General features: G+C 37.2%; 1 protein-coding gene across 3 annotated transcripts in view; it reads left to right on the top strand.

Annotated features, from left to right (window-relative positions):
• LOC107041260 (janus kinase and microtubule-interacting protein 3) overlaps nucleotides 1–26,529 on the top strand; it is a 57,170-nt gene that overhangs the window by 11,913 nt on the left and 18,728 nt on the right. For 2 of the 3 annotated variants that reach the window (XR_003783103.1, XM_015261727.1), the window contains exon 4: nucleotides 9,114–9,200. The exons of the other annotated variant lie outside the window; for it this stretch is intronic. Coding sequence is in view for 1 of the 2 variants with exons in the window: in XM_015261727.1 (XP_015117213.1) it covers nucleotides 9,114–9,200 (87 nt within the window). In the remaining variant the exon portion in view is untranslated. The remainder of the gene's footprint in view (nucleotides 1–9,113; nucleotides 9,201–26,529) is intronic. 3 annotated transcript variants of the gene reach the window in all.

Genomic DNA, 26,529 nt, shown 5'->3' with positions numbered 1-26,529 from the left:
CCTGCAAACGGGGAGATGAGGGTGGCTAAAATATATTCTGCAACCCTGTCTCCTCGTTGGCTACAAATTTCAACCCTCCGCATACATGCCTTCCCCTTCACCCGCTCGTAAAATCACGCGTTCTCGGTAGCATCGAGGAGGACTTCTCAGGACCGAAAAGAACTGAGGATTCGAATGGTCTCTGGAAAAGTACGTCGCAGAACTGATTAGGACTTACCAGGTCCATCTAGGTCTGGAGAGATCTTGAAAGACCTGTGTACGTCCAATCAGAACCAAATCCTCGACTCGGGCTGACCCTTGTATTACACTTGAGAGCGCTCGGTACAACCCGGGCTGATACGAAATAATCATCCGAGAATTGAAACAGCCATCCCCCATTCGAGTACAAAATATACTTGAATCAAGTATCCTCTGTTTGAAAATACTGAAATGCGTCCCCAAAACGCCACCATTCTGCAGTACACTCATCGCAGAACTATTGCTCCATCTCCTTGCGTTAAAAAAAAAATGAAAATAAATAATAATTCTTAACGGATAGAAAAAGAAGACGGTAGAATCGGTTTGGGAAATTGGAGCGAGGCACGCAAAAATGCCTAAAAATAGTGTGGGAAGATATTTGATGTAATTATACGTTCTGGTGTTCCTACTACAGTGGCATGGCGGGCATTGCCAGTCCACGGCTAAACTATTGTCCTACCTTGTGTACAATAAATCGTACGTTTACTCCAGACAAAATCTTAGCACCTGGGATGACTAACAGGCATTCAGGTGGGGCCTCAGGCTCAGTTTTTAATAACCACTGTACCCCGCCCAAAACTGTGGGAGTATGTATTGCGTGCCTCTGAAGAGAGGATACTCCATCACGAGCATATGATCTGCAAGTTGTTCTAGAGGGAATTATAGATTCAAACGGATCACATCAATTTTTTTTTTCATCTTATCCCTTTTCAATGTTCTACGTTTTTTAAATTCCTTGGCATTAATTTTTGCAAGTTCTCTTCATTGCGTTTTTTCTTGCGGGGAAAAGTCAGAGGGAAAAAAGTGAGAATGGAGGCAATAGAATTTTATGGCGAATGCGTTAGGTTTTTCTACGAAATTTCTTCGTAAGTGCAGTGTCTTTCGTAACGGTTAAACCAGTTTTTTTATGATCCCATTGAATGAACTCAAAATGAATGAATGTAACGATCGCATTGATACCGTGATGTATGGCAATGCATTTTTATTTGGAAATGACTGAATTGCATCTATTAAAAAAATTTATAGAGATGGACTAGAGACGTGGGGTGATTTTACACGAAATCCTATAGGTTTGCCATATACTGTAACAATTTTTTTGAAAATCAAGTAATAGTTGCACATTATTGAAAATTTCAAGATTTTTTACTTGAAATTTCAGGAGTTCTATTGGCACTGACTAACAGAAAAAATGATTTTTATTGAGACGTTTCTTTCTTGAAACAAGTATTATACACTTGAACTAATTTCAAGTAAATAAGATCTTACGGTGAATATCAATTATTTCTTCTTGAGATACATTTACTTGAATCAAATAAAACAGTCTTGGCGTCGAGTCACATGTATTCACCACAAAAATGGAAACGTTCTATTTTTTTTAAACTAATGCAATCTCCAGTCGAGAAATTTTCTACTTTCATGAATTGATAAAAAATTCGTACCTAGGAGATGATTACATTGAGGAATGAATTGAATGTTGTTTTCTCGAATGAAGCCGATGTTTAAATTGAGCTTTCCGTACATCACATTGAACGAAATTTGTGATATCTAAGTTTGTGTTGAATTGTCGTAATCTGTGATTCTGTTATTGTTAACTAATGCGATTTTTTTTAGTCAAGAAATACAAACTTCTTTCAAATCAACGACATCTTACTACAATCTCAAAGCTTTTTCCGCGTAACAATATTCATCCTGATTCGACATACGAAATGCTCACTTCAATTATAATTTACTGGGAACAACGTATGATCGTGTTGATTGAGATAACAACGTATTTAGTCATGAGAACAATTTTGATTTTTGAGTAAACCAACGAATTTCTGGAGTTGGCAAACTTTTGGCTAGAAAGAAATCAAATTCTCTCATTATTGCGATAAATAAAAGAACTTCAATTCTAGAGAAGTTCGATTTCTCCCAATCAAATTTATCTCAAGAACAGATAACTGGTATTCACTATGAAATCATGTCTATTTGACGTTTAACAACCAAATGATAGTTGGTTAAAATGAAATTCTCTTGATAAAACTTTTTTTCTGTCAGTGTGGGACTCTGAAGATTTTCCCAATTTCATATGTCTTCATTCTTCCTATTAATATTATACGGATAGAAAAATTGGATAAACATTACCTAGAAAATCGTTGGATAAAAATGACCGTGAAAATCGTGGAAACCGTGAAAGTGGCAAGAGGTAGATGTACCTCAATGGGTCAGGCTATTTCGAGGGTCCATTGTGAAGGTGATTTCGAGTTCGGAACCGACTCTGCTCAATTACCATGAAATTCCTTGTTTTCACAGTCTGAATGCCCCTTGAAAATTCGTCCCGGTAGTTTCGGATAGTGGCTACGAGGGCCTGAGCGGTTCTAAAAAGTTTGTGACCGAGAGGTCTGAATGGCACCCCTCTTGGTTTACCTCTCCATTGAGAGTCTAGAAGTATCAGGTAGAGGATTTAGCAATTATGTCTGTAATTATATGCTTGTACACCGGCATAAACTTCACGCAAAACCGCTCACTTTAGGTGTCACATTTTAGGTGTCTCCCGATAACTTCGTCGCAGGTTAAAACATTCGCGAGGTCTTGCGTGAGGGATTTTTCCTGCGAAACGTGACGAATTCGTTTGTATGCAGGGAAGTTCGAGGGCAATACTCCGATTCATTTTGAAGCCCGAGGGGTACTCGGCGGATTATTTCCCGCATCACCAATTCGATAAATAGAATTGTGATATTCGGTGTCATCGTGGTACAATCGACAATTTTTGTTATTCTGCTTGCCAACGGGAAATTACCGGACGACGGGAAATTATCGGTTGTAATACCCCGAGAGCTTCAAAATTATCGGATACTTCCCGATATCTTCGGTGCGTAGCAACGAGAGAGATGAGTTTTGCAGGATAAAAATCACGAGCGCCAAACGCGAGTGATTTTTCTGCAAAACTCATCCCGATTGCTGATACGCAGGGAAACTTGAGGGAAATATCCGATGAATTTTGAAGCTCGAGGGGTATTCGGAGGAGAATTTCCTTCCTCTTGGGTTCGACCAATCAGAGTGCAGTGGTCGAGGTCACGTGGCACCTCACACGACCATCTCACAGAAGTAAAAAAAATGGTTAATCTTGTTATCAATTTCTCGTAAAGAATTCTGGCCAAATGGACTCATTTTGAATGACTCTTTATCTTGAATCAAATCAACACAACCTCACACGAGCTTTTTTCACAAATTGAAATGTCAAAATCAGAGAGAACAGTTGACAGGCAACTGTGGAATTATCATCATTTTGATAATTCACTAGTAGCCCGGTGAATTATTAAAATAAAACCGACGTGAAGGTGTCACATGGCCTCGAATACTGCGCTCTGATTGGGCAAACCGAGGGAGGAAATTCTCGGTTGGAATCCGGCACAATTATAACTATAATTATACCTATAATCACGAATTTTGACAATGACGAAAATCGTCATCATGCGCACGAGATAACAGTAGCCGAGGATTCAATTTACATCCAGAGTTGTGCCACGACATCGTCGGGTGGTTATCGCGCATAACCACTGGATTATCAAATGAGTTCACATATCATTGATACCATTCACTTATGACTTACATTGAAAAAAAAAACTCCAGACTGATGCTGGAGTATGAATGCCACAGAGATTAGATCCATATCACGTTCAAGACTCACCAGCAAGCACTCCAGCTAGTGCCCAGGCATCCTGCAGTTGAGCAACCGAGTATCCTTGGGCCCCGAGGCACGTGAAACGCATTCGCGTGCCAGGGCGTGCTTTGACGTTTCTCTCCGAAGAAATAATCCATCGACTGCGCATCTTCTCCCTTCTCTTTGCTTCCCATCCTAATTCAGGAGAGACTTTTATCCTCCGGCTCAATGAACTTGTAGATTTGCTCTTTTCTCGACCGTGTGAAATTTTGGAGCAGTGGTCAAACGTGTTTCATTATGACAAACTACTGCGTGGGAACATTCTGCTGTTGTCTTTTGCCATCGGTTCAAGTAGGGAAAATTCAATTCGTTCTTGTGCTCCGGTTTTCAGCCGAAATGTTTTATCATTTTTCAATCAACTTGAATTCTTAATCGAAATATTGATATTTAAATTAGTAAGTATGTCATCGAATGGGACATTCAATCAATCATCAATAAATAAAGTGCTAAAAGATACAAAATTTTCCGAAATTACAGTCACTACTTGAATCTAATCAATCTGTCATAAGAATTACCGATTTGCTCGCTGTCATTCACGAAATTTACTGTTCTGTCATTGTACACGTATGAAAAAATTCAATAGAAAACTTAACGAATTCCCTAGAAAATTTTATTGGAATTCTATAGGAATTCTATGGGGTTTCTATAGGATTTCTATCGGAATTCTATTGAAAAATTCTATTCGTTTTTTGCGCTGATTCTATTGGATATTTGATGAGAAGAAGTCAATAGATTTCGATTTTCTGTTTGAATTTTTCTCTTAAATTTTTTTTATTAGAACAATTTTCAATTTTTTCCGCTGACTTTTGTTTTGCATTGTAGAATCCGAGCGGAATAAACTTGGAAAATTGATGCCCAAGCATTCTTATAGAAAAAATCTCGAGAGAAAAATTTAAACAGAAATTCGAAATCTATTGACTTTATCTTATCGAATATTCAATAAAATCAGCGCAAAAAACAACGAGAATGTTTCAATAGAATTCCTATAGAATTCCAATAGAATTTTCTAGCGAATTCGCTAGATTTTCTATTGAATTTTTTCATGCATGTATTTCTCAATATAAAACATTTCACGTACATCTAATTTTTCACCAGCCCTCGCAGTTCCTAACACCTTTGACTTCTTAAAATGGAAAGCATGATAAATTTTTTCCAACAGTCTAGAAGCACCGGATCAATGGCGAATGAATTCTTATTGCAATGTGACCAGAAATGTTCAGCTGTGAGTCAGTGAGAGGACACAGAATGAAACTCTCGGCTGGAAGAGTTCAAGGATAACCTCAACGATAACATCGGTACACTGTGCACGAGTTAACTCATTATGTGGTCGTGTGCATTAAATCGATATCAATTGATTAACGAGTACTATTTATCATCCTGCGGACTATGGACTCCCCAACATCCGTATGAAGTTGCACCAGTGGATACAATCCAATATACTACGTTTAAACGTGGACAAATGTACATTACATATGAACAATATTATTTCTACGTTATGAAACCGGATGTCTCGTGAGTCCTTTCCCATGTCACGTTGAGAGACCATAGACCATCGCGTGCGGCTATCATCTTTTTACATCCATCGTTACTCCGGAGCCGTTGAAAAAAGTGTAGTCATGGTGGAAAATTAATTTGAGAATATGGGAAGACTTCGGTAAACAACTCACGGGAATATTATTTCTTCACTTCGTACCTTCGCACGTTGGTGATTAGAAAAATTGATGATGGAAAAATAGGCAGTTTCCCCGGAGAAATGACGCATTCCAATCGAACGAAACGTTTTTTTTTTTCATTTTCGTGTTGATTTTGTTGGGAAAACATCGGCATAACCGAAATTTTGAATAGGTGGATGGCAATATTACTCACAAATTTTTTTAGTACAACAATAACCATTTATTTCAATTTTCCAATTCCGAATTATTTTATCGACTATCAATTGAAATATTCAAATTTCGAATGATTTTATCGACCAATAATTGAGCAATGAAATCACCAATTATTATTTTTCAAATTTAAATGATGATAAATAAATCAAAATTACTGCAAAATGCAACTTGTCATAATATTACTAGAATAATGATTGATGCCGGTCTATGAAATGAATAAACTAATGGATTTATTTTAATGAACATATTTTTATTTCAGGGAATAACCGGCCCATAATCTTTACTTGCACCAAAAAACCTTGATTACTATTGGAAAAACTGTCAATTTAAAGTAAATCGTAATACAAATAGAAATTAAATTCAAGTTTGTTCAGCAAAAACAAATTTACGAGGCTTCCAAATCCATATTTTATTAAAAATACGCGATTGGTGCAGTCACTGTTGTCAAAGAATGGGAACCCAGGAGAGTAATTAAATTATTTATTTGGCTATTCAATAAATGATCCGCAGGTCTAAGTTGTTCTAACAGCATTGCCATAGTCAGCTTATTAAATAGTTAATTTATTGTACCCTATTAATTTACAAGTGCATTTATTCAAATTGTCAGCTTACACCTACTCTAAACTAATCTGCTGGCCAGCAATTACCACTAACTATCCTACGAATACCTATGCAACCTACTACTATTTCACCTAAACTTAAGCATGCTCCTTTTGGACTCGAGCTTCACTCGAAATCCAGAGTTTCGTCCAATATTTTGGGGACGGGTACGTCCCACAGAGACACCAGACGGTCCATAAGTGAAGACAGCTGGGCGAGAGGCAGTACATACCTTCTGCGAGGCTATGCAAATGCTCCCAGTTGTCTTCCTGGCCGGTCTCAAGAGGTCGTAAGCAAGCCTTTTCTCCCTTCTGAGATGACGCCTGGCGGTGGCCCTTAGTCGAGAGTCACCTCGGCAGACGTTATGCCATCCGCGGGATACTCGAGCTGCGTTCAACAGCGATCGAGGATCAAGCTGCCTGAAAATACATTGCACCACTTCCACTGGGAGATTTGCAATCGGATCAGTATTGGGTTTGCCAACACCAAAGAGGCGCATGAGCTTTCCAAAGAATTCCATGTTGCTACTACTCGAGGAAGTTGCAGAATGAGCGCTTCTGCCGTGGTAGCTCGCTTTATCCCTTCCCCCCCCCTCTCCTGCCCCCCCACCCTACCGACCACCCCCACTCTTCCGCCCACCCCCACTCCTCACTTCGTCGACCAATCGGGAGGCTCCGCTTTCGACCAATAGGATTCGATCGTGACCAAGTGATCTATTTCTTCATGACAGTGAATTAATGAATTGTCGCTACGGTAGACCCTCGCTATGATCGCACTTCCCCTCGTATTGTTTTCTCGTCGCTCGAGCGCTTCCCCACTCTGCTACCACGCAGCTCCCACAGGAAACACTCGGGCGCTGTATTTTCTTCGAATAGCCATTATCTTTTAATTTCCGGGAAGCCGAAAAATATTCTAAATGTAATTTCCGATTCAAAAATTCAGTTCACGCCTGACTGTCATGGGGAGAGCATGCCGTTTGTTGGGATAGGGGGAATTGAAGTTGAGGTAAATTGAATAATGAATGGGAATAATTTAATAAAATTATTAAAAGTTTGAGTGTTTTATTAAATTATTATTTTAATAATTTAATAAAATTATTCATAATTCATGATAATAATTCAGTAGTAAATTATGCTGGATTTTCAAAGAATTACAAAATAAGGAATATTTTCCTGAAATCTTCAGTTTCTACAGATTTTTCATGAAATTTGTAAATTTCTCAGAATGACGAAAGTCAAGATAACTGATATGTTTCAGTAAAACCAAAAAAAAATCACAACTTACTTGAATTTTCAATCGGTCACGAATCTTCGAGAAAAAAATGACTTGAATTGTTAATCCTGAATTTTCATTATTTTTAAGAATTTTCGCGGAATAATTGCGAAACAAATTACGACATTTTATTTTCCAATGGAATTTCTAATAAATCAATTGAATACTTGATTCCTCAATAGTTTGATCTCCGGAAGATGCAGCCAAAACGTCACTTGATAAAAATTTCGAAACCTGACACGGCAAATTCAAGCAAAACTTATTAATCGCAAACTTGAAAATGTTTATCGCTTTAACTTTCCTCCCACGTGAAAAAACAATTCCTCCGGTGAAATTCATCTTCGTGATACACGAAAGTAATATGCATTTCCACATTGTTCTATCATGACTTGGGAATTGCAAATGAAATTCGAAGGTACGATTGCACCTTTCTCCTTGCACCCAGTGTTTTGCATCGATTTCTTGGGTCAATTGATAAATAATTCGAAGTGTCAAGTGAAAGTGTACCAGAGGAGATAGTGCATATGGTTGAGACGAGATAAGTAGGGTGGCCGGGCTGGTTTTCAAGACATTGAGGAAAAAGTAAAACATTGTGCCACTTGCTTTCTTCGCAATTGTGCACCGAGAAAAAAAAGTTTCTAGTTTCGAGTCAAATTCGATTTTTTTGCCAATAAATAGTCAATGGAACCCGTTGAGCCCTTTCTTAACCTCCCCTCAATACTTGGTTGAAATTTTAGCCATTCATATTGGATAAAATCGGAGAAAAATTAAGGTGTATTACACCCTTTTCCCCAAAATTCACGTTTTTTCAATTTTTCTAGTAAATTATTAATCAGATTGACGTGAAAAAATATACCGTTTTTGCGTTTCTTTTCTTTTCGGAAATTCACAAAACTTTAGAAAAAATACAGGAAAATTATTGCACTGCCATGAAACGTCGTGAGTCAGTCAATAATGATGAAACGCAAAAACGGTATATTATTTCGCGTCAATCCGATCCGTAATTTGCCAGAAAAATAAAAAAAAATGGGAATTTTGGCGAAAAGGGTGCAGTACATCCTTAAATGAAGAAAAAAACAACTTTTGCGACCGCCTCCGTTACCCCATACTCGGATATTTGTTTTGGATAGAGTCGTCACGGCACCGCGGTAAAATTCGGAAATATACCCTTTTTTACATAAACTTATGAAAGTAGAACGTACGCGGTATTCCCCGCCGCAGCATGCACTGTACATAAAAATAAAGTGTGTACAGTTGTGCATCTTGCAGACGGTCATCCGGAAAAATTGACCGGGTGAAAGTTAGCTTTCGGTTGTCCAGTCGACATAAATCATTAGCCCCTTTCCTCGCATCCACATTTTTGCATTATCAGTTCATCCTTCACCCATAATTATTCTCTGTTTCATATCTCCAAGATGGAGGAGATACGGAGCAAGGAGAGAGATATCGAGAAACTGGAGAAACTTGCTAGGCGAAAATGGAGGGCCAGGGAGACAGAACTGGTATGTACTGTCCGTTCCTTTGTCTCTATTTATCTTTGCGTTGTTGAATCCTATTATAAAAAGGACAAACATCGAGACTATCGATATCTCGAAACTCTGTCACGCGTATTCGTCATTGGTTCACAGTCGTCTGAGACGGCTAATTTGAATTCAGAACTCATTCAATTTTGAAATGTTCAATCATGATTTTTATAATTACAGCGCGCTGTAGCGCGCGGTCGGTCTCGTGAGCGGAAAAATCTTGGCGCAGGCTGTTATCGTCTCAGTGGCGTGTGATAAAAGTCCACTTCTGGAATTAGATATCCGACGCGAGAGGGATTTAGCTCAATGGCAGGTTTTTTGCCTTCGTCGAGAGCTGCTGATATCAAGAACACTTGGCACTGCGCGTCAAGTTGGTGGTCTGAGCTTTTATAATAATTCAGGCTCTCGGGTATGGCGGAAAATGAATTCTCTTTTCGTTTCCGGAATCGAGCTTTCTCTTCGCAAACAGTCACGGCCGTGGGATAATGTACGTTGACAGAACTGATGGAAGGATTTAGTTCCTGTTAACGGAGAAATGGTCAGCAAAAATTACGGAACGCACTGGAAAAATTCCGTGACACTTCCGTAAAATTTCCTGCAACCACATTTCGCTCTGGAATTATGGAAAATATACGTAATTTTTATTGAATATTTCTCTCCGTGTTGACGGGCTTTTTAACTATTGATGGAATTCGTTAATAGTTGATGAAGGGCATTAATATCTAGTTCATGGAAAGAAAAATTCAATAACAATTACCAGAAAAACACGTAAAAATTACGTTTCGAAAATATTCAATAAAAAGTGTGAGTCGGAACTGAAATTGTACGAACCGCCACGTAAATTCTACCATTTGTTCCGTAAAAATTAATAAAAATTGATTTATTGTTATATAAAAAAATGGCCCGATGTTTCCCCCACAAAATGGAACTCAACGTCGCTCTCCTGAAAACTAGAACTAAAATACGCGAAAACAAACTTCGATAACGCGACTTGCGACATGAACACAAACGGAGAGAAATGTTCAGTACAAATTACGGAACACACAGTTCGCTCACCGATTACAGTATCGACTGAGAAAATTTACGTGACAGCATTGTAATTTTTCACAGGAGATTCAGACAAAAATTACGGAACGCTCTGGAAAAATTCCGTGACAGTTCCGTAAAATTTCCTACAACCACATTTCGCTCCGGAAGTACGGAAAAGATACGTAATTTTTATTGAATATTTCTCTTCGTGCAATAAAAATATTTCCGCATTAGGACCAAAGAGTGTTTATTAATATTACTCAATTTTGAATAAAAAATGAGGAGAAAATGGGGATTCTCTCCTCATTTTTCTTCAAAATTGAGCAATATGAGTTTAATTGACGCCTCTTAACGCCCCCTCCCCTCAATCCCCTCACGATTCCGAAACATACGGAACACCCGATAAAACGCGTGCTATTATTGATGTTAGCTTGAAAGCGTAATGTTTCACTCGTTCATATTATCGTTATTAGTTAAGGAATCACCTCTCCCAAGGTGGCCAGAATGGAATTCTCCAGCGTGTCCCAGGGAAATACAATCGTTAGCAGCTAGAGTGACCGAGTGGAGCGCTAATAACGAGTACGTGGAAGCGTTTAATCGCCGCGAGTTTCTCGGTGTTGTATATAGAGGCCGGTATATCTTTATTGAGAAAGGTCTCCGTGTAGTCACTCTGAATGGACTTTTTTCTCCTCCTCTTTCTGTAAAGTTGTCGACTTTTCTTTCTACTTTGCCGCGCGACACATTTTTTCGATTCCGGACACCAGGGGACACTCGCCGGTGTCTCACAAACACACCACGGGTGGGGGAACACCCAGAAGTTCAAAAGTAAAATATTCACTCTGTGGGGTCCTCTGATGAACCAGGTAGACGGGCATTAGAGTTTAAACTTGTAAGAGAGATTATGTTAGTTACAGCGAGGCTTTTGCGTATTTTGATAAGGATCTGCGAGCCATATCCTCGACACTGTAACGGTCGGTGAATACTCAATCTCTGCTTCTATCCGCGACTCGTTTTTTCTTTTCGAGGCTCATTGTTTTCAAACCGGCAATTATTTCGCGTCTACCTGTTTTCCCGGAGTGCAACGAGGTACTTTGTAGGGAAAAACCGTTAGGAAAGTAATGAAAGAAATGGTTATTATTTTTTCATCTCAATGTGCAATCACTTGGCTGACCTGGGCACTAGTTAATAACTTCGTTAAAATATAATGAACATTTGAATTTTACGTTACTGCGGGCCTCATTGGTTGCACGAGGGGGAACTTGCGGGGTTATTTTGGGCAATCGCGAGTTTGGGGCTCAAATGAGTGATTTTTCCATTATTAACGTGGGGGGATTGCTCGTCACTTGATTCTTTCTTTTTTATTCTTTTTTTTTTCAAGTCAAGTGTTGATGTTCGTGGTGACGGGTCAAGGGGATACGTCGGTGAAATTTAAAAGTCTTTATTGGGCCTGGGGACCCATTGAACAGTTTGTGATGTACACTGTTAAAAAATTTTGTCTGAATTTTTAGTGCCAATTTCCGGAGATTTTTATTGTGTTTCAATTCCAATGAAATGTCAGGAAATCTTGTCATTGAAAATTCAGAATTTCGGGGAAAAATCAAACATAACTGTAAATTTCAGCTCCATTTTTCCGTGGAAATGAATTGAAAACCAGGAAATTCTGGTAAATGTTCTTGAATTTTCAGGACAGTGACACTGAATGCGATTTAGGGGGAAAAATCGTGAAATTTTGGATTTCGCTGAAAATTCAATGCAATTTGACCCTGATTATTCGTATTAGATTGGAAATTCAAATAGACTGAGGAGTTCTCGTACTTATGCCCTTGAAATTCTGCAATTTTACTGAATTTTACGTGAAACCCGAACAAAGTACGAAATTGTCACGTAATTTTTCCCGAAGAAGTAAAATTTTACAGAAACTTGCCGACTTATTGTGCCTCCAAAATCAAAAATTCTTGAACGTTCAACAATTTTTATGAAGCTGGTGAGTTATTTCTACGTTCCGTTCCGTAAAATTTCCCAATCGTTGGGGAAAAATTACGGAACGACTTGTTGTCCCCACAGCGGTGAGTCATCAGACGGGTGCTTAATTTTTACGGAACAAATCGTAGAATTTACGTGGCGAATACATTTCACTTCCGACTCACACTTTTTATTTAATTTTACTTCCCTCGCAGATTACGTTCCGAAACGTAATTTTTACGTTTTTTATTAATTTAATTTTTATTGAATTTTTTTCTCCGTTTAGTTTTCCTACGATTTCAGCATTTTTAAATGTTTTGTTACACTCCAAAGAATAACGTTAAGCATCCGTTTTACTTCATTCACAATAGATCATGGATGAATGAATTTTGAATGTCAAATTTTTCGCGTTTTTGTAGTAAAATGTATGAAAATCAAAAATCGTGATGTTACACTACATTTTTTACTATTTTTAATCAACGAAATCGCAATAATTTTACTCCCCTAAAATTGACTTCACTGTCAATCCTCAAAATTTCTTCCAAATGGACAAGGAAATTTAAATTTAAATGACCGGGCGGGGGGAGAGGAAAATCTTAAACAGAAGAAGTAATTTTTTGACACAATGTTCACAATTTCTGATATTGATCCATCATCTTTCAAAAGTTACATTATGTGGAAGTTAGTAATTCAGAAGGTAAAAATAATTAATGTACCGTTAAGTTTCCGCGTAATGCCATGCAAGTTTGAGGAAAAATTACGACGATGGATTAATTATTCTTGATTCGTATCGAGCCATTATCGTTTTATTAATTATTATTAATGCAACACCTTCACACGGGCGGTATTGAGGTGTTCGGTGTTAGGATGGAGAGGATGTACCTGACTTTTATGTGGGGTCCGTGCCTCTTGAGTGAACGGATACCGCACGGACCTTCAGTCTTGTCTAGACGTCCGTCGAGTGCGCATGCTCTGGTGCTTTCTAATGGTGTCAAAGTGAGCTAGCCGTTCGTTTGAATTCATCCAGACGATTTTTTTTATTTCAGTTCAATTATTTCTGTTGAATTTCACGAGTTTTTGTGACAATCGTAAACGCCTTTTTCGGACGAAAATAAGGTGTGAGAATCTTGGATTTTTTTAACGTTATATGTGCCGTCAAAGTCTACGCCCACCTGATGGGATTCGCATGGCAAGAGGTAGGCATCATCAGCGAATGATTTACATAATTTTATTACTTTGATGTGGTGTTTTCGATCGTTAATCATCGATTGAGGACGATGAGTGTTGGAAGAAAAGGAAATTGAAGGGGAAGTTTGGTGGTGGCTTTCAAGTGAGCGACATTGAATTCAATTCAGGGGGAGAAAATTATCAATTCTAAATTTTACTGGAAATTCAAAATGGACTTTGACATTTTTTCACAGCCGGCAGACGCGAAATCTTTTTTCACTTCGATTTTTTACGTGAATTTTTAATTATTTAGTAATTTAATGGTAAATTTATATGAGTTTTCCTGGTTTCTATTAATTTTCATGGAATAATTCAACTGAAATTCGCAGTTTCCATGAATTTTTTTTATCAAATTGTGAATTTTGAATGATAAAACTCCTTCAACATTCAATAAAACAATTTATTCATCTGAATTTTCCTGACTTGTCTGAATTTTCACGGAATAATTCAGTTTTCATTGATTTATTCGTCGAATTATGAATTTAAATAACAAAATCCTTAGAATTTCAGTAAAACTGAATATAATTATTTTAATCCTCCTGATTTCTACCGATTTTCGAAGAAAAATTGAGCTATAATTTACAGTTTTCATTGGATTTGCCCTAAAATTATGAATTCTGAACGACAAAACTTCTTTAAATTTCAATAAAACAGAATATATTCACCTAAATCCTCCTGATTTCTCTGAATTTTCACGGAATAATTCACCCAGAGTTCAGTTTCCATTGACTTTGTCATCAAACTGTGAATTTTGAATGACAAATTTGTTGAAATTTCAGTGGAACTGTCACTTGATAAAAATTTCCAAGAAGTCTTCCAGAAATTTTTAGCCAAAAATCTTCAAGAGTGTGTACAAATGAACGAATCTTTGTCACTGACCTTCTTACAGCAGACGACCCCCTTGAGAATATTTGCTCATAACGGGGATTGCGTGTGAGAAAGAAGGATTCAATCTCAAAATTATTATCTCAACAGGTCGAGAGAAACTTGAGTGGGAATTCCAATTTGTCTGTTGAGTTGGAAACCTAGATTTTAAAGAAATATTAAATAGTTAAATAGAAATGTGGTATACACCGAGAGGAATGGCGAGTTTAAAAAAATAAAACTCTTCATCGGAAATTTGAATATTCATTCCGATAACATTTACAGTGGAAATTGATAAATTTATATATTCATGTCAATAAAAACTGTTTGTTTGATACAATTGAAGGATTATTACAATTTAATTAATTTCTTCATTTCACCACCTGAACAATTATCACATTGCTTACTAGTAGTCTTCATTTGGATCAACAAATCAGTTATTTATATTTAAAAAAGTGTTCATTTGACATAATTGAAATTCAATAAATGTATCACTTTTTAGAATTTATACAAAAATTTTTTAAGCTTTCTTTTTTTTACAAAAAGGAATTTCGAATGGGAACAAATCAATACAGATTCCAGTTTCTCTGAAAATTCAATTTAAGACGAAATTTTTTAGCGGCAGGCAGACGAAAATTTCATAATTTACGTGAATTTTTAAGTGAAAATGAATATTTACTGCCAAATTCTCTTGAATTTTCAGGAAATTCCGTAAAAATTCTCGGAATTTCATGATTTTCGGAAGAATTTGGAATTCAAGGAGAGATTTCTCTCAATTGTCTCGATTTTTCATTGATTATCCTGTAACAATTAACCTGACATTTACAGTTCCCACGGATTTTTCCATGATATTCTGAATTTTCAATGACAAAATTCCTTGAAATTGAAAAAAATATATTATTGGTAAAAAAATTTAGCTGACTTTTCCGGAAAAACTACTTTGAATTCGATTTAAGGGAAAAAGTCAATGGAATTTCAAATTTCTCTGAAAATTCCAGTCAAGTTCCAATTTTTTGAGTGACAGGTAGTCGGAAATTCCACAATTTACGTGAATTTTCAAGTGAAAAAGAATATTCACGGCCAAATATCACTGCATTTCCAGGAAATTTCTTAAAAATTCTCGGAATTCCACGAATTTTTAAGGATTTCCCTGAAAGTTTGGAGGAATCTTTTCAATTCCAGGACAGATTTATCTGAATTTGCCTGATTTTTCATTAATTTCCCCAGAATATTTAAACTGAAATTGACAATTCCCACAGATTTTTCCCCCAAAATTATGAATTTTTAATGTCAAAATTCCTCGAAATAAAAAACAATTGTAAAAAAGATTTGGCCAAATTTTCCGAAAAAAACCTCAAATTCGATTCAAAGGAAAAAAGTCAATGGAATTTCAAGTTTCTCTGAAAATTCAGAGGAATCTGGAATTCAAGGCCAGATTTATCTGAATTTACCTGATTTTTCATTAGTTTCCCCGGAATATTTCAACTGAAATTTACAGTTCCCACAGATTTTTCCCCTAAAATTATGAATTTTTAATGTCAAAATTTCTCAAAATGAAAAAAAATGTAAAAAAAATGTGGCAAAATTTTCCGGAAAAAGCCCTTGAACTCGATTTAAGGGAAAAAAGTCAATAGAATTTAAAGTGTCTCTGAAAATTCAAGTAACGTCCCATTTATTATTTCCGGGAATAATCGACCTCAAATTTGCACTTCCCCAGATTGTTCCCTAAAATTATGAATTCCCAAAGAAAAAATTCCTGCGAATTTCCGTGAAAATGTTACTCCTAAAAATTTTCCAAGCCTCTTACCGAAAATGTTCTCGGAAAATTTCGAATTTTGTAGTGCTTCTCCTCTAACCGAAGATGCACGTTCACCGCGCTAAAGTTTCGAATCATCAATACCCCGAGACAGGTCAAACATAACGAGAACGAGAATGATGGTGTTGTGCATGCCAGCCAGGGCGTGAACGCACGTGACTTTGAAGCTGTGCGCCTTCATGAAAGAAACTCCCGGACCTGACTGTTCGATTTATTTTCAAACCTATCTCACTGCACCCGCAATATATTAACGTGCACCGGCCACGGTCAGTCCCAGCCCCGTGGGAAAATATTTCACCAGCACGCCAAATCGACCCAGTTGTACATTTAATTATTCCTGCGTCTTTTAATCTCCCTTTACCAGTTATCTAAGCATTTGTTCTCTGATTTTCCCACCTACCGTTGATTAATAATCAAACGTCCTGATTGCATGCACAATATCGTCGTCCCACGCGCGTAAAAAACGAGCAAAACTCCTCGCACGGCATCCGTGTTTCTTCTTTATAATAGTGTCGATGAGTAATCGCGAATGAATTGATGTCTCTCGCTTCCTTTTATTATTTTCTTATTCTCGTCCTCCGGCAATGCGGGAGGCGCGCCGTCTTCGTGTAGACGTTTTCTCTTTATTCTTTTATTTTTCATGAGTCACACATCATCGCGGTTACTGTATTAAAAAGGACCGATAATCGGCGATGCGAGTACTAATTGCGCGCCCATTATGCGCTCCTTTTACACTCGAGCTCTGTCACGAAAGATCAATGACACTTGTCGTTTGTATGGAGATCCTCCGAATATTTGCATGAAATTCTGATGACTTTATTGTCCTGTTCCTTTTATTTGGGGGGCATTATGGATAGACAACAATTATTGCTTGAGCCATCGAAAATCGTGAGCAATTCGCACACGGAAAAATTTATATTTTGAAAAATATATAAAAAATTTCTTAAATTGGCCCAATTTATATACAAAATATATATAAACCATGTATTTGATATATTCTAAGTATTCTAAATATATATCAAATATAATATATTTAAAATATATATTATAAAATAAACATAATAAAAAAAAAATTTTTTTTAAATAAAAAAACAAAAAAATTAAAATAAAAATTGTTTAGAAAATATAATATAGATAAAATATATGGAATTGGCCCATATTAAATATTTTTATTAACATACTTTTTTATGCGGTTGTGGCGAATGATTGACATCATTTGGTTTGATAGTATAACATGTAATAAAAAATTGAATTATTCATGTTTCATGTATCTTTTCAAATATCATTTTCACTAACTGAGGGAATTTCTACTTTCGATTACACTCAAAAAAAAAAATTTCAAAAATATGAAAATAGACTGAAGTATTTGTTAATCCCCAAAAAACATTCGGATTCCAAAAGAGAAATCCTCGAAAGTCTACACTTGACCAGAATATTTGGATTCTTTCACAAAATAATTCCCTGATTCCTCCGAACAGAAAATTCTCCGTTCCACCTTGAAAATAGTAATGAGGATGTAACCTCGGTGGTGGCACAGGGTGTGACAGTGGGGTTAATCTGAAGGTGATATCGCGTGAGTCAGGAGAGAAGAGAATTTTCTCCCACGCGATCGAGAATGGTTCACGCATCCTCTCTTCATATTATAGTTCCTATGGTTTACCACACATATTTCTATCCTCTGGCTCATTTACATCTTCTGGAGCGTTACAGAGGGGATAAAATAAACTGGCGGAGACCAGTGGAGCCGACAAGACATGCATCACTGCGCGCCAATGCAGCCAGTGGCCTTAAAACTAATGGATTTTTTTTCATTACATAGGTTTATGAAAATGTCGCATTGTGACAATCCTGCATTATCACGAGGAGTCTTCGAATATTGAAAGAAAACATGAATAATTCAATTCTTAGAGTGCACTTTCCACATAATACAGATAAAGTTTCTTTAATTTTCGAATTTTGTCAATAATCCTATTTACTAAAGATGAAAGAAACGTGAAGTTGTTTTATATCGAAATATCTCGAAACTGCCTGACCGCTAATTCTCAATTTTGATTGGTCAATGAGTCACGTGAAGTAGTCGCTGAAAAAATCCCCGGTATTTTCAAATTCTTCAAATGGCAAAATTTTTTTCTGCGTCACCTTTTTCATTTTTTTATGTGTGAAGTTTATCTTTATATCAAAACATATCTAAATTGCCTAATTGTTCATCATGCGAAAAAACATGATATTTCTAAATTTTTTTAACACAAATTATTCTTCACTTCCGAAATTTCAATTTTTTCATGTTGATCATACGCACAAATGATCAATTCTTGCTTCTCAGATTTTCATACATAAATTCTAAACTCTACAAAATTCATGAAAATTCTTCGGTTTCCGAAATAATTCGAGAAAAATCTTTGAAGAGCTACAGTTATCTGAAAAACTGGAATTTTCCGAAGAATTCAAGAAATTTTTTCAGTTTTCTGAGAAATTAATTCATAACCCTCTCCTCATTTTTCAACAATTACAGATTTTAATCAGATTATTTTAAAAAGTAAAAAAAAAAAGAATTAATCGAAAATTAAAAATTATTCATTGATGTTTCACTCTTCATTCTGTTCATTTTCTTAATTCTCTTTAAGTCATTATAGTGTCAGGCAATGAGGGTCATATAAGGGCTAAAAACGGTGATCAAGCATAATATAAGACTTATATTTAGACCCTCATTGCCTGACACCCACTTTTTTTTACTTTCATATTCTGACCCTCATTTTTTAACCTTCAATTTTGGACCCTTATATTCTAGCACTTAGTGACAACTTCTTAATCATTACATAATTAAAACGAGAGATTAATTACAATAATCAATTAAATTTTCTGAACGACGCTAGGTCCATAATCGTCAAAAGTTTTTCGAAGAAAATGCGTTCGAAATACGCCAAGAATTTCAAAACGCATGACAGAACACATTCACTCTCGACGAATGATGTTCACGGATTTGAACCGGCATATGAACCCCAATGCTTCATTCCCCGGTACTTATCGTATACAGTTTAATCTGTGGAAATTTTATTACACCTGAATGTCCGCTGCATCAGAATTTCTTCATTCTATTTATTCGGGATAATTTTCTCCGGATCAAAAATAACACAGGTGAATATAATCCTCCTCTTTGTCACTGGTGGATAACGGATTGTCGGCATTCGACAAAGTAAAAGCGGAAGAGAATGAAACGTTAGGGTGCGAGAGATTTATTGCCCACTGAATGTCACATTGCGAGAATAAAGTGGGAATATTTGTTAGAAAGAGAGGTGGAAATTTTTTTTTTTAAATAACACACGTGTGTACGAGTGGAAAAGAAATTATTGTCTGGAGATTTTTGCGATGGTGCAGCGGCCGCTGCCTCGGGGCAGACACTGTTCAACTGCTGGCGGCAGTAGGTCACAGGGGACTACTGAATAATCAGGTGGAGAGTTTCGTGGTAAAGTGGTATACGGAACACACTGATCGTGATGTATCGCAAGTTCAAGTAATTTTAGTTCAGTGCTGGAAAGTCCGGTGGTATATTGCAATCTATTTATCTTGAATTTCACAGGTTTATTATTCATGCTCCTTTCACTACTGGCGCGTCACCAAATGTAATGTATCGGTGCATGCCCGGGGGACAATGCCATAAGAAATTGAAACGCCCAACGATAATCCACGGTTTGAATTTTTCAGGGCAATCAATGCTCTTGCGAAATGGTGCGCATTTGATGGTTTATTTTGGTTTTTGGGGGGAAATTTTAGATAGGTGAAAGTAAAAGTGAGGGATGGGTGGCGATGGTTTCGGACATTTTGAGTAGTCAATGTTTCATTTCATTTTTTTTTCATACAGACTCAAGAGCAAAGGGCAGTTGCAGGACTAAATTGAATGAACATGAAGTGGAACAATGAAATTAAGAAAATGAACAGTTCAAAATAATAGTCGTGACGAAGGATTGTTTATATTGATTATATTATAAAATTAGTAGACTACTTAATTATCTAAATAGGATCGACAGTGGCTTAAAACATATGCAAATTTTTCTGAAAAACAGTTTTGTTCAATATTTCCCAAACTACTGGTCCGATTAATTTTTTTTTCAAAGTACTCGTCTTGTTTTTTTTCTGTGTACCTGATGTTTACCACGCACCCAGTTCTTTCCCCTACTCCACAATTTATACTTTTTTTTTAATCGTTATTTTACATCGCTTCGACCCGGTTAGGGTATACTGCGATGATGATCAAGACTTTAAGACTTTAAGACTGAGATTTGAACTCGGAACCTTTCGCATGTGAGGCAACGAACTTACCCACTGCGCCAAGCCACCGGGTATATGCACAATTTATACTCAAAGTCTACGGAAAAAAAAAAAAAAAAAAAACTTGAATTGAGTATAAAATTTACTTGAAGCAAGTATATTTTATACTCAATTGGGGGATGTGTATTTCAATTCGAAGATGATTGTTTTGTATCAGGCCGGGTTGTAGCAAGCCCTCTTAAGTGTAATATAAGGGTCAAAACATTAGGGTCAGAATATAAAAGTAAAAAAAGCGGATGTCAGGCCATGAGGGTCTAAATATAAGTCATATATTATGCTTGATCACCGTTTTAAGCCTTTACATGACCTTCATCGCCTGGCACCCACTTTTTTTACTTTTATATTCTGACCCTAATTTTTTGATCCTAATATTCTGACCCTCTTTTTTTAACCCTAACATTCTGACCCTCATTCCTTCACCTTTACATTCAGGCCCTCAGTTTTTGACTCTAATATTCCGACCCTCGTTTTTTAACCTCCACTTTTGACCCTTATATTCTCACACTCAGTGTCTGACCCGCATATTACACTTGAGAGCGCTTGGTACAACCCGGGCTGATGCGAAATAATCATCCTCGAATTGAAACGCCCATCCCCCATTCGAGTGTAAAATATACTTGGTTCAAGTATATTTTTATTCCGTGTAGTACAATTGCCCCAGTAATTTCGATGTTATCTCGAACGTTGCCACCCATTCATCTCGTGTACAACGTCCGGCGCTTATGGAGATAAAATGAGAGGAGCCGAGGTGTATGAAATCAAAGTACCGTGAACCGTAGTTTCCGCACACATAGTGGCATACATGCCCGATGATAGTTCCCTGTGGTGTTTATATTTATATGTGCATTTTATGCCTGGAATGGGGAAACTTCTCGCAATTTAATTCTGCAATCTGCGCTCGGTGGAATGACTGGCATATGTGGGGTAGTAGGTACTTGAAGCGATCGTGTTTTCACGCCATAACAGAGTGAAACTACATTCAAGTAACTATTGACTTCTATCAATGCAAGTTATTTCTTTTCTCTCGTGATCTACCGTGACTATGGCCAATTCTACTCGAGATGAAACCATTATGCATGGATTATTTGTTATCGTTAAGGCTTTTAGGTGGTGGATGGGACAAAATGGTGATGGATTCCTTTCGTTTCTCGTTTTGATGGAGTTATTCTGGAATAGATTACTCCGAAGTCATTTCAAATTTCATGGCGTCGTAAAAAATTTGAGGAAAAATCTCGTTTTTTTTTAATTAGTGAAAAGTGGAGAAAATTCTCGGGAAAATTATTGATTCTAGGAAAACTAATTTGTAACTCTTTCCTCATTGTTCAATAATTACGGGTATTAACCGGGTTACTTTGAAAATACGGAGGTGATTGATGAAAAATTCAAAGTTATTCATTTTTCCTGCGAAACTTGATGCATTCGTTTGTATGCAGGGAAGTTTGAGGGAAATACTCCGATTCATTTTGAAGCTCGAGGGGTGTTCGGCGGATTATTTCCCGCATCACCATTTCGATAAATAGAATTGTGGTATTCGGTGTCATCGTGGTACAATCGAAAATTTTTGGTTATTCTGCTTGCCAACGGGAAATTACCGGACGACGCGAAATTATCGGTTGTAATACCCCGAGAGCTTCAAAATTATCGGATACTTCCCGATAGCTTCGGTGCGCAGCAACGAGAGGGATGAGTTTTGCAGGATAAAAATCACGAGCGCGAAACGCGAGTGATTTTTCTGCAAAACTCATGCCGATCGCTGATACGCAGGGAAACTTGAGGGAAATATCCGATGAATTTTGAAGCTCGAGGGGTATTCGGAGGAGAATTTCCTTCCTCCTGGGTTCGACCAATCAGAGTGCAGTGGTCGAGGTCACGTGGCACCTCACACGACCATCTCACAGAAGTAAAAAAAAAATGGTTAATCTTGTTATCAATTTCTCGTAAAGAATTCTGGCCAAATCGACTCATTTTGAATGACTCTTTATCTTGAATCAAATCAACACAACCTCGCACAAGCCTTTTTGACAAATTAAAATCTCAAAATCAGAGAGAACAATTGACAGGCAACTGTGGAACTATCATCATTTTGAAAATTCACTAGTAGCCTGGTGAATTATCAAAATAAAACCGACGTGAAGGTGTCACGTGACCTCAAATACTGCGCTCTGATTGGAAGAACCAAGGTGGGAGGAAATTATCAATATAATTCGCAATTCTATTGGTCGAAAGGGTGATGGGGGAAATAATCAGTGAAATCTGAAATTCCATCATTCCCTCACTGATAGAACGGATTAGTTATTGTTACCGAATGGATTTTGGTTAGAGGTTAGGGTCTATTCGGTCCCACCAAATGTTCATTCGTTAATAGTTAACGAATGTATATTTGAGGAGCCTTGTTTGACTTGACTTTCGCCATTCAAGTGAACCATTCGTTAACTATCAACGAATATTCATTTGGTCATATTCAACTCTACCATTCGTTAATAGTTAACGAATCTCGTTTGGAATAAATGAATCATTCTATCAGTGCACTTAAATCATTCAAATTCATTCTCCTAAAAATTACTAGTCAACGGTTCACGAAATATCAATTGCTTTCTAACAGTGCACCTCCGGGGAATCCCCGAAATAATTCCAAAACTAGTTGTTTACTCTTGCGCAGATGGCGTCCTCGCCGTCGGCTCGGACCGGCGAACCCCACGAGCATAAACCCCCCATCCCGACAGTCCAGATAGAATTGTTCTGCAGTGATTTTCACTTTCGCGGGGTTGGGAAGCATGAAATACCAATTCCGACGGGGAAAAGTGAGCGGCCGCCAGTCGCACAGAAACAATTCGTTTTCTGTACGACTGACGTCATCATCGCAAGAAAAAAAATCACCCCGAAGCACTTAATGGTGCGGTGCGGATGTAGTAGTCGCCAGTGAATGTATTTCTTTTCCTCATTTTTCCTTATCCCTCGAGTGTCCCGTTTCAGTGTTTCAAGTTCTGCATTGCAGCCAGCGTGTACTTGCGAATTCCGATCCGGGCGTCTCGAGTTTCTCCTTTGGTCCAACGTGTTCCCTCGCCCCCTTTCTCTCCCCTTGTTCTCTTTTTCCATCTACATATACATATGTGTTTGGGTTTTATTATGCGCTCAACGATAACGGGGCGAGAGCGCGTGACCGAGAACCGTTTTCAATCCCTGGATATCTACAATTCACAAGCTCTTCGTTCCCCTGACTTCGTATAGGTGTACGTCGTATCCCACAGGAAAGTAAATTGATTCTAGTGACGAAAGTACTCGGATTACGTGAATCATTACTCGTGTCCGCGGTGTAATTCTCGGATGACTATTAAGAGCTGAAGAAAATGGAGGCAGAGCTCGTGGGAAGAGATGTGGAAACGGGGGACGGGTGGTGCCTCCACTCCAGGGCAGTGGAGGGAAAAACGTGGAATGGGAAAAACTGAGAGGCGGAAAGAGCAAAATGAGCGGTTGTTTGACTTGATATCTTTCACGAATGGGAGGTAGGATGTCTAGACGATAGGAAAAATAACTAGTTTTCTGGGGTCAGTTTATTTGAGAGTAGGAAACTTGCGAGCAGCTCCGTTTTGTGATTGTAAATTTCAGGGGAGCGACATTCATTCACACGGAGAGAAATATTCAGTAAAAATTACGGAGCAATTTACGTAATCCGCAATGGGGAATCGTTTTCTGGAAATTTTTGGAGGAATGGAAGAGAAAAAATCTGAAAGGTTCAGTGAATTCTCAGGTTCATCATCGAACAAAGTACGAAATTGTCACGCAATTTTTCCCGAAGAAGTAAAATCTTACGGAAACTTGCCGACTTATTGTGTTATTTCTACGTTCCGTTCCTTAAAATTTTTCAATCGTTGGGGAAAAATTACGGAACGACTTGTTGTCCCCACAGCGATGAGTCATCAGATCGGTGTATAATTTTTACGGAATAAATCGTAGAATTTACGTGGCGATTTGTAGAATTTCAGTTCCGACTCACACTTTTTACTGAATTTTACTTCGCTCACGGATTACGTTCCGAAACGAAATTTTTACGTTTTTTTCTGATAATTTTTATTGAATGTTTTTCTCCCTGCAGAAAAAAAAACCTTATTTGAAGAGTCTCAGTAGTGATTTTCGAGTCTCAAATTGACTCTTGAAATTTCCAATTTGCACGCATGAAAAAAATTAATAGAAAAACCTAGCGAATTCGATAGATCATTTTATTGGGTTTCTTTTGAACTTTCTATTAGTTTTCGGCCGATTCTATTGAAATGTTGAACAGAAAATATTCTATAGTAGAAGTCAATAGAATTAGATTTTTCTACACAACTTATTCTATCGAAATATTTTCCATAGAATTTCTTCCGCTAAAATTTTCTAAGTTTCTTTGTTTGATTTTCTTGATGAAAAGAAGAAAAAAAACTTCCAACCTCTTCCTGCATTACAAATCCAACCCTGATTTTATTTTAATGAAAATTTCTAAATTGGAATTTTTGAAAAAAATCCAAAGTTTTTTGTTTGATTGTCTTGATGAAAAAAACAGGAAAACAGAACGAAAAAACTTGAAAAATTTGAGCGGAGAAAATTCTGCAGAACTTCACGAATAATTTCCTCAATTCTGATTTTGACCAATTATACTGCACTACCCCAACATTCCTCTCACCATCCAGAAATATTTAATCAACATTTCAAGGTTTCTAGATTTTTTTTCCACCCCCCCATTATTCGTCAATCCAAAGACACAATTATAAATCGTTTAGGTGAATGACTGATTGCACGTCCCAGCATTACACAAGTATGAATGTAAACTCTGTGGAGGGAACGTGACGTGATGAGAGTAAATGAGTGAAACGAATGGAAGACCCGAGTAAGTAGTTGAAAAAGGGAAAAATAATCGCAGACGAGACATGAGCATCGATTGAGAAGAAACTGGAACTACTCACGTGTGTCGTAATCGCATCATTTTCTCGGAATAATCATCGAGAAATCATTCTATCAACAGATTGAATTTTTTTTTTCAATTCAACGCCGATGAAGTGCCATGAAATTCAGCTTTCATACTGCTTAATGAGAATTAAACAACACGAGGCTATTCTACTTGTGGACCGCGTGTCTGTGGGATAAGGTGCAAAAGTGGGACAAGAGAAGTGGTTGGGTTAGAAGAAAAAGAGAAAGATCTTCGTGTGGAGAGTCACGATTTCAGGAAAGAATTGTGAACTGCTGTGGAGATACTGATGCATCAGGTGCTTTCTGAGAGAAATAAAAGAATTGAAACAATAACACGAGTAGAAATTGAGAAACTTATGAGCGATACTCATTTTCCATATGTAAAAGGCCAATTTCATGTATTAGAAAATATCTCTGAAAGGAGAACGTTTTGTGAAGATGTTTTCTATCGATATTTATTTTTGTTTAAGAATAAATATGATGTAAACAGAGATATTTATTTTTGTTTAAAAAAATGATGCACCAACACATCATCATAACTTCGATGCCACTTGGGGCCTCAAAGTTTATATGACAAGGAGGCAAAAAAAAATTATATCGAAATGTATCGAAACTGCCTTATCAGTAAGCCTCAATTCTGATTGGCCAATGAGTCGAGTGAAGTAAGTCGCATAGAAAACGCGGTAGTTTTGAATTCTTCAAACTCGCACGTTATTCTTCGCGTCATAATTGCGAATTTTCTCATGTCTATCGCGCGCGCAATTGATTAATTCTTAGATTTTCCGTCTGGTCAGATTTCTTCTCTTCCATTCCTATAAAAATTGCCAGAAAACGATTCCCCATCGTGGATTACGTGAATTGTTCCGTAATTTTTACTGAATATTTCTCTCCGCCCACAAGTAAATGAGGTGATAGATCCGCGCGGGCTTCCGGCCTACTATAAATATAATATATGTTGTACATGGATAATCGATTCAATTATTTGATACTGTGCACGCACGGGCCATTCGCACACAGTGGCTATTGATGACTTCGAAAAGAGAAGGAAATCGAGGCCTCAATCACGATTATCTGTCGGTCCTTAACGGGATAACAATGGCAAGACAAAATTTTTCAGCTGTCCTAGCGCCAGTAGAAAAT

This window comes from Diachasma alloeum, unplaced genomic scaffold (assembly GCF_001412515.2).
Source record: "Diachasma alloeum isolate Michigan unplaced genomic scaffold, Dall2.0 Dall_scaffold_00359, whole genome shotgun sequence".
NCBI lineage: Eukaryota > Metazoa > Arthropoda > Insecta > Hymenoptera > Braconidae > Diachasma > Diachasma alloeum.
This window is presented reverse-complemented; position numbering and strand designations above follow the sequence as displayed.